The following is a 10118-nucleotide window of genomic DNA, read 5'->3' as shown; positions in this document are numbered from 1 at the left end:
CGAGCTTTTTTCAAGAGCCATCCAGGGTAACCTCGAGCCGCCAGGCGTGTGCATGCTGCATCAGCTTCCCTGCGGTACACCTCGGCGGAAGAACTGTTCCACTTAATTTGTATAAGTTCACCTACTGGTATGGCTCTTACCGTTTGTTTGGAATGGCATAAATTCGCCCTTCGGATGGTATTGCCTGATATCTTTTTTCTGTAAGGATCAACCTCAATTTTATTTGTATCAGGGTTGCCACGTAATATGACATCCAAAAAGAGGGTTTCACTTTTACACCATGTGTGGGTATACATAAGATTGAACTGATTATTATTGATATATGTCATGAATGCATCAACGGTCAGATGGTCAGACGACCAAATGATGAACACATCGTCTACATACCTCCCATACCATGCGAGGGATGTGGAAAATGGATTGGTGTCAGAAAAAATTAACTGCTCCTCCCATCAAAAAACAAAAAGCTTAGCCCGAGCTGGTGATGACTTTGCTCCCATTGAAGCACCCGTGCACTGCAAATAAAAATTGTTACCAAACATAAAATAATTGTGTTTTAACACAAAATCTACCACCTCAATAATGTAATGTCTCAAATCCACAGAATATTTAGAAAATCTCATCAGTATATCCGAGATAGCTGATAATGCCAGGTTTTGCGGAATACTGGAATAGAGCGATTCAATGTCGCAAGTAAGCCACGACAGAGAATCGCTCCATGTGAATTCATCCATGATCTTTAGCAAGTGCTTAGTGTCCTTGATATAACTTGGGCATTGCATAACCAGCGGTTGCAGTACTGAGTCCAACCACTCGCATAGGTGCTCATTAAGGGATCCGATCCCCGCCACGATCGGACGCATCGGCGGCGGGAATCGGTCCTTATGCAGCTTGGGTAGCGAGTGGAAGATAGGAATAATTGGAGCAGGCACGACAATATAATCCACTTCTTTTTGTGTCAAAATAGATCTGGCTTTCCCCTCTTCCAACAGAGTCAACAGTTCTTTTATAAATGGTTCAGTGGGATCCCCACAAAGTTTAAGGTAAGTTTTATCATCAGATAGTAGATTTTCATTTAAATTGATATACAGTCCCGTGTCCATACATACTACCGAGCCGCCTTTATCGGCGGATCGGATCGTCAAATTTTTGTTTTTCTTTAATTTCTTTATGGCAGCAGCCTCCTTTTTATTCAAATTAGGACAAATTGTATTGGACATTACTTTTGATTGTAGATTAACCAAATCTTTCATGATAAGGTCCTGCAACCAATCAAAAATTGCTGGTCTGGTCTGTATGGGGTAAAAATTTTGGTTTTTAGTGGAGAAGGTATGTGCAATATTCACTTCATCACAAATTGATATCCCACTATTTTCAAGGAGACAGAGATCTCTAAAAGCACTGTGTTCTCCTAACGTATGCATTAGTGGTAAATCAGGGTTTATAGAAAGTTGAGGTGGGTCCGATGGTTCATCAGCATTTTCCACATAAAAATGTTTCTTAACTGTTAAAGTTCTCACAAATGTATTTATATCCAAACTTGTCCGATAAACATCAAAATGATGTGTAGGAGAGAAACCCAGTCCTTTCCACAGGACCGATGTTTCTTCATCTGTAATGATTTGTGCAGAAATGTTAATGATTCTCTGTCGTGGCTTACTTGCGACATTGAATCGCTCTATTCCAGTATTCCGAAAAACCTGGCATTATCAGCTATCTCGGATATACTGATGAGATTTTCTAAATATTCTGTGGATTTGAGACATTACATTATTGAGGTGGTAGATTTTGTGTTAAAACACAATTATTTTATGTTTGGTAACAATTTTTATTTGCAGCGCACGGGTGCTTCAATGGGAGCAAAGTCATCACCAGCTCGGGCTAACCTTTTTGTTTTTTGGTGGGAGGAGCAGTTTATTTTTTCTGACACCAATCCATTTTCCACATGCCTCGCATGGTATGAAAGGTATGTAGACGATGTGGTCATCATTTGGTCGTCCGACCATCTGACCGTTGATGCATTCATGACATATATCAATAATAATCGGTTCAATCTTAAAGGGGTATTCCAGGCAAAAACTTTTTTATATATATCAACTGGCTCCAGAAAGTTAAACAGATTTGTAAATTACTTCTATTAAAAAATCTTAACCCTTTCAGTACTTATGAGCTTCTGAAGTTAAGGTTGTTATTTTCTGTCTAAGTGCTCTCTGATGACACCTGTGGCTTGAAAATGATGGTGTGAGACCATGTTTGCACATTTGGGATGAATAAATACTTTTCATTTTTTCACCATACCTTGAGTGCCACAGCATTTTCCTTGGAACTACGTATGCAGGATCCTGGACACGGACCCTAGCTGGAGGCACCTAATCACGCTTGGAACTATATATATATATATATATATATATATATATATATATATATACACACACACAAATCAAAAAATATGTTGCAGTCTCTTGTAATATCTTTTTTATTGGACTAACAGAATTTTGTAGAGACAAGCTTTCAGGATTCCTCCCTTTATCAAGTCCAATAGTCAAGAACTAATGATCAAAGGACTTTATAAATTATCAGGGAGGAATCCCAAAAGTTTGTCTCTACAAAATTCTGTTAGTCCAATAAAAAAGGTATTACAATCTGTATTACTGGACTAATATGGCTACTCACATTTACTATACAGATATACACATACCTGAAGATGGTTTAGAACCCTGTGATGTCACACATGCTTGTGATGATGTCACCGTAAGCTGTACAAGGAGGTGCGCGCCGGCTGCAGTCTCTTCAGTGTGTTTTGCATTCACAACCTGTGGTGCAAAGTGTTTCTTAGAGAGTTTCTATTTGCGATAGAGAATTCAAGATTTTGACCGTTCCTTGTCTGAAGAGAGAACCACAAGGTAAGTCTCAGCCTCTTCTATTCATATATACACAGGGCTTTTTGTTTGACAGTTTTTTTTTTATTGCTGTTGCTTTTTTTTTTTTTTTTAGCAAAAAAAGAAATTAATTTCCAAAAGAAATAACAAAAGTTATATTCCTCATAGCATTGTGACAATACTTGGCTTAGGCATTAAATATAATAAAACGCACAGATAGTATCATGACCAGAGCTTTTTCTTGCAAAACTGCTAAAATGCAATTATGCCCAAAAAAGCCCCCAAGAAAAAGAGTCCTAATTCATGAAGTTCTAAAAGATATAAGTCTATGAGAAAGATTTGGTGGTGTAGTAAAAGAATGACAGAAAGATTAGGGCAGAAATATAATAAGTATATAATAGAATTCTGTGTGTACTAACAATAGAAATACTCTGGGTACTCCGAAAGGGAAAATTTTCAAATCAACTAGTGGCAGAAAGTCATATAGGGTACGGATAGATCCCAATGAGATGGGATAGGTTCATTATTAGTAAATGTATATAGCAGGATAGCCCAATTGTATCTACAGTATGAAGTTCACATGGCCCAGTGACCATACAGCCAAGCCCTTATAATCCGCCATTACTAGGACAGGTTCAGGGTTATCAGATATTACTAGGACCGGAGAGGTTCAGGTTTATCAGATATTACTAGGACCGGACAGGTTCAGGGTTATCAGATATTACTAGGACTGGACAGGTTCAGGGTTTTCAGATATTACTAGGACCGGACACTTTCAGGGTTATCAGATATTACTAGGACCGGACAGATTAAGGGTTGTCAGATATTACTAGGACCGGACAGGTTCAGGGTTATCAGAAATTACTAGGACCGAACAGGTTCAGGGTTATCAGATATTACTAGGACCGGACAGATTGAGGGTTGTCAGATATTACTAGGACCGGACAGGTTCAGGGTTATCAGAAATTACTAGGACCGGACAGGTTCAGGGTTATCAGATATTACTAGGACCGGACAGGTTCAGGGTTATCAGATATTACTAGGACCGGACAGAATCAGGGTTGTCAGATATTACTAGGACCGGACAAGTTCAGGGTTATCAGATATTACTAGGACCGGACAGGTTTAGGGTTATCAGATATTACTAGGACCGGACAGGTTCAGGGTTTTCAGATATTACTAGGACCGGACAGGTTCAGGGTTATCAGATATTACTAGGACTGGACAGGTTCAGGGTTTTCAGATATTACTAGGACCGGACACTTTAAGGGTTATCAGATATTACTAGGACCGAACAGGTTCAGGGTTATCAGATATTACTAGGACCGGACAGATTCAGGGTTGTCAGATATTACTAGGACCGGACAGGTTCAGGGTTATCAGATATTACTAGGACCGGACAGGTTCAGGGTTATCAGATATTACTAGGACTGGACAGGTTCAGGGTTTTCAGATATTACTAGGACCGGACAGGTTTAGGGTTATCAGATATTACTAGGACTGGACAGGTTCAGGGTTATCAGATATTACTAGGACCGGACAAGTTCAGAGTTATCAGATATTACTAGGACCGGACAGGTTCAGGGTTATCAGATATTACTAGGACCGGACAGGTTCAGGGTTATCAGATATTACTAGGACCGGACAGGTTCAGGGTTATCAGATATTACTAGGACTGGACAGGTTCAGGGTTATCAGATATTACTAGGACCGGACAGGTTCAGGGTTATCAGATATTACTAGGACCGGACAGGTTCAGGGTTATCAGATATTACTATGACCGGACAGGTGCAGGGTTATCAGATATTACTAGGACCGGACCGGTGCAGGGTTATTAGATATTACTAGGACCGGACAGGTTCAGGGTTATCAGATATTACTAGGACCGGACAGGTTCAGGGTTATCAGATATTACTAGGACCGGACAGGTTCAGGGTTATCAGATATTACTAGGACCGGACAGGTTCAGGGTTATCAGACATTGGTAACCTCAGGGAAGACATCTCCATATAAAACACTTATAGAGAAGCGTCTTCTTCTGAGGCTGCGATGGTCTTAGTGTTATCTTGTGGTTCTGTGCTGGACATTTCTGCTCTGTATGAAGGATCTATTGTATAATGACAGGAATGATGACATGTTGTCTAATGTGTTCACTTATCTCTCTCTCTCTAGTGTTTTCAGGCTCTGACCTGTGACCATGGCCTCTCCACAAGACCCATTGCTGAAGGAGGAGGAAGAAGCAATGGAGGACCATCGTGATGTGGATGTAGAAAAGGGCGATATCCCTGAGAGGCAGAACCTGCCATCTCTAAGCGTGATGTCCACTGCACGTTCCATCATCACCGTAGTGATCCTCGCCTTTGTTAATTTGCTCATCTATGCAAATCGCTCCAGCGTGGCGGGGGTGCTGCCTTATATACAGAAAGCATATGACACCAATGCTAGTCTGTCCGGCTTATTGAATACATTGTTCATTGGAAGCTACGTGCTGGTCGCACCAATTGCCGGATATTTGGGCGACCACTGTAATAAGAAATATACTGTTTGCGCAGGAGTCATCGTTTGGCTGAGCATGACACTTACCCTGTCATTCATCCCTGACGGGTACTTCCTGCTCTTCCTGCTGACGAGTGGACTGGTTGGAGCCGGAGAGGCGACTTTCTGCACCATCGCCCCCTCCATCATTGCAGACCTTTTTACAAGTGACCAGCGGACCCGCATGCTGAACGTGTTTTACTCCGTCATACCTGTAGGCTGCGGACTAGGATACATCATCGGGCCCAAAGTGACTGATGCAGCAAGGGGTGATTGGCACTGGGCGTTTCGGGTCACCCCTGGCCTGGGCCTCATAGCTGTGGCTTTGATTATTTTGGTCACAAAAGAGCTTCCAAGAACGACTACAAACGGGAAGAAGAACAACAAATCCCAGAAGTTTGCCAAATGGGTGACAGATCTGAAAAAACTATTTAAAAACCGAAGCTTCATGTTAACCACCATGGGATCGACGGCTGTATCCTTCATAGTGGGAGCCATAGGTGTATGGGGTCCGTCATACCTGACCCACGCACGAACACTCCTACAAGAGAAGGACCCTTGCCGCGCTGAACCGTGTGACTATCACGACATCCTAATATTTGGTGTGGTTACAGTCGTTTCCGGCATTCTGGGAGTTGTAGCAGGGACGGAGATAAGTAAAAGATATCGCAAATCCAACCCACGGGCGGACCCGCTTGTGTGTGGATGCGCGATGATGCTCTCCGCCCCTTTTCTTCTGTTGGCATTGACTTTTGGCAACATCAGCCTCGTTGCCACCAACATCTTCATCTTCATCGGAGAGACGCTTCTGTCAGTAAATTTCACCCTCATATCTGACATTATACTAAAAGTAGTAACTCCGTGGAGGAGATCTTCAGCCCTGGCCGTGCAGATGACAATCTATCACCTCCTAGGTGACGCCGGCAGCCCGTACCTCATCGGCCTGATATCTGACACCTACGAACGAGGATATGCCAAATCCCCTCTTCTGAAATACCGCAGCCTGGAGTATGCCCTCATGACCTGCACCATAATGGCAGTCATCGGAGGGGCCTTCTTCATGGCCACGGCCCTATATATAGAGAGGGACGAAAAAGAAGCAGAGATGGAATCAGAACCTCCGTCATCCTCCTCCTCCTCACTGCTTCCTGCCGATGAGGACCACGCTTCAGACTGAGGAAAAGTCAATGCTTACCTTTATCTCGTTTACTTCATTAAAAAAAAATTAAGAAAAAAAATAACTGCATTTGTTCTATGTTCCACTTTACCCCTTATTCTCTACGCAGGGGCGGACACAGACAGCAGAGGGCCCTTGTGCAAAGAATGTGCCTGTGCCCTCCCCCCCCAAAAAAACATCAATTGTTCAGCATCCCCCTCCATGTGTCACTTACTCAGGTGGACCCCCATATGTCACTTGCGGTATAAGTTTCTAATTATTTATTAAGGCCTCCCATATGCCGCAGCTCATTCAAGCCCCCCACATTAGGTAGCATAGATTCCCAACATTAGGTAGCATAGATTCCCCACATTAGGTAGCATAGTTTCCTCACATTAGGTTGCATAGTTTCCCCACATTAGGTAGCATATATTCCGTACATTAGGTAGCAGTTTCCCCACATTAGGTAGCATAGTTTGCCCACATTAGGTAGCATAGTTTCCCCACATTAGGTAGCATAGTTTCCCCACAATAGGTAGCACAGATTCCCCACATTAGGTAACATAGTTTCCCCACATTAGGTAGCATAGTTTCCCCACATTAGGTAGCACAGATTCCCCACATTAGGTAACATAGCTTCCCCACATTAGGTAGCATAGTTTCCCCACATTAGGTAGCACAGATTCCCCACATCAGGTAACATAGTTTCCCCACATTAGGTAACATAGTTTCCCCACAGTAGGTAGCATAGTTTGCCCACATTAGGTAGCACAGATTCCCCACATTAGGTAACATAGTTTTCCCACATTAGGTAGCATAGCTTCCCCACATTAGGTAGCATAGTTTCCCCACATTAGGTAGCACAGATTCCCCACATTAGGTAACATAGTTTCCCCACATTAGGTAGCATAGATTCCTCACATTAGGTAGCCATAGCCCCCCCAAACACACAGACAGACACAGACACACACAGAGACACACTTACCTGCCCTGCACAGCGCTTCTCCTCTCCGGCAGCGGCCTGACGAGTGACGTCACTGACGTCCTCCTGAGCGGGTCTGCAGAAGTACGTCACTTGTGCGACGTCCCTCGTCAGACCCCGGTCGGCCGGAGGCAGACTCACTGTCTAAAGTGCCCGCTGTGCTATTATACCCCGCAGCTGCTTTACAACAGTGAGCAGCGGCGGCGCCAACCCTACCATGAACCTACTAGGCACAAAAAAAAAGGGGGCAGCAAAATGCCGCCCCTGAAAAGTGCCACCTGGGACTTATGGTCCCACCGGGTCCCATGGTAGGGTCGACCAGAGGCGGCTCTAGACTTTGTGAGGCCTTAGGCGAAACTTGAACATGAGGCCCTGCTTTATTTTCTCCTGAAATGACATGGTGGTCCGGCTGTGAGATGGTTATACTGTGACATCACTGTGTATTATCCCTGTACTGTGACATCACTGTGTATCATCTCTGTACTGTTCCATCACTCTGTGTATTATCCCTGTAATGTGACATCACTGTGTATTAACTCTGTACTGTGCCATCACTGTGTATTATCCCTGTACTGTGACGTCACTGTGTATTATCTCTGTACTGTGCCATCACTCTGTGTATTATCCCTGTACTGTGACATCACTGTGTGTATTATCCCTGTACTGTGACATCACTGTGTATTATCCCTGTACTGTGACATCACTGTGTATTATCTCTGTACTGTGACATCACTGTGTATTATCCCTGTACTGTGAGGTCACTGTGTATTATCTCTGTACTGTGCCATCACTCTGTGTATTATCCCTGTACTGTGACATCACTGTGTGTATTATCTCTGTACTGTGACATCACTGTGTATTATCCCTGTACTGTGACATCACTGTGTATTATCTCTGTACTGTGACATCACTGTGTATTATCCCTGTACTGTGACATCACTGTGTATTATCCCTGTACTGTGACATCACTGTGTATTATCTCTGTACTGTGACATCACTGTGTATTGTCCGTGTACTGTGACGTCACTGTGTGTATTATCCCTGTAATGTGACATCACTGTGTATTATCCCTGCACTGTGACATCACTCTGTATGTTATCCCTGTACTGTGACATCACTGTGTATATTATCACTGTACTGTGACATCACTGTGTGTATTATCCCTGTACTGTGACATCACTGTGTATTATTCCTGTACTGTGACATCACTGTGTATTATCTCTGTACTGTGACATCACTGTGTATTATCCCAGTACTGTGACATCACTCTGTATATTATCCCTGTACTGTGACATCACTCTGTATATTATCCCTGTACTGTGACATCACTGTGTATTATTCCTGTACTGTTACATCACTGTGTATTATTCCTGTACTGTGACATCACTGTGTATTATTCCTGTACTGTGACATCACTGTGTATTATTCCTGTACTGTGACATCACTGTGTGTATTATCTCTGTACTGTGACATAACTGTGTATTATACCTGTACTTTGACGTCACTGTGTATTATCCCTGTACTGTGACGTCACTGTGTATTATCCCTGTACTATGACATCACTGTGTATATTATCCCTCCCTATACTGTAACATCACTGTGTGTATTATCTCTGTACTGTGACATCACTGTGTATTATCCCTGTACTGTGACATCGCTGTGTGTATTATCTCTGTACTGTGACATCACTGTGTATTATCCCTGTACTGTGACATCACTGTGTGTATTATCTCTGTACTGTGACATCACTGTGTGTATTATCTCTGTACTGTGACATCACTGTGTGTATTATCCCTGTACTGTGACATCACTGTGTGTATTATCCCTGTACTGTGACATCACTGTGTATTATCCCTGTACTGTGACATCACTGTGTATATTATCCCTGTACTGTGACATCACTGTGTATTATCCCTGTACTGTGACATCACTGTGTATTATGCCTGTAATGTGACATCACTGTGTATTATCCCTGTACTGTGACATCACTGTGTATATTATCCCTGTACTGTGACATCACTGTGTATATTATCCCTGTACTCTGACATCACTGTGTGTATTATCCCTGTACTGTGACATCACTGTGTATATTATCCCTGTACTGTGACATCACTGTGTGTATTTTCCCTGTACTGTGACATCACTGTGTATATTATCCCTGTACTGTGACATCACTGTGTGTATTATCCCTGTACTGTGACATCACTGTGTGTATTATCCCTGTACTGTGACATCACTGTGTGTATTATCTCTGTACTGTGACATCACTGTGTGTATTATCCCTGTACTGTGACATCACTGTGTATTATCCCTGTACTGTGACATCACTGTGTATTATCCCTGTACTGTGACATCACTGTGTATTATCCCTGTACTGTGACATCACTGTGTATTATGCCTGTACTGTGACATCACTGTGTATTATCCCTGTACTGTGACATCACTGTGTATATTATCTCTGTACTGTGACATCACTGTGTATATTATCCCTGTACTGTGACATCACTGTGTGTATTATCCCTGTACTGTGACATCACTGTGTATATTATCCCTGTACTGTGACATC

The 10118-nt window shown here is 42.7% G+C and overlaps 1 protein-coding gene across 1 annotated transcript; it reads left to right on the top strand.

Moving 5' to 3' along the window:
* Positions 1-2659: 2659 nt before the first annotated feature.
* On the top strand, positions 2660-6668 carry LOC130361438 (protein spinster homolog 1-like). Its single transcript, XM_056564423.1, has 2 exons — positions 2660-2903; positions 5052-6668. The coding sequence occupies exon 2, from the start codon at positions 5077-5079 to the stop codon at positions 6589-6591; it is 1515 nt and encodes a 504-aa protein (XP_056420398.1). The 5' UTR covers positions 2660-2903; positions 5052-5076; the 3' UTR covers positions 6592-6668.
* Positions 6669-10118: the final 3450 nt, after the last annotated feature.

Source organism: Hyla sarda, chromosome 1 (assembly GCF_029499605.1).
Source record: "Hyla sarda isolate aHylSar1 chromosome 1, aHylSar1.hap1, whole genome shotgun sequence".
Lineage (NCBI taxonomy): Eukaryota > Metazoa > Chordata > Amphibia > Anura > Hylidae > Hyla > Hyla sarda.
This window is presented reverse-complemented; position numbering and strand designations above follow the sequence as displayed.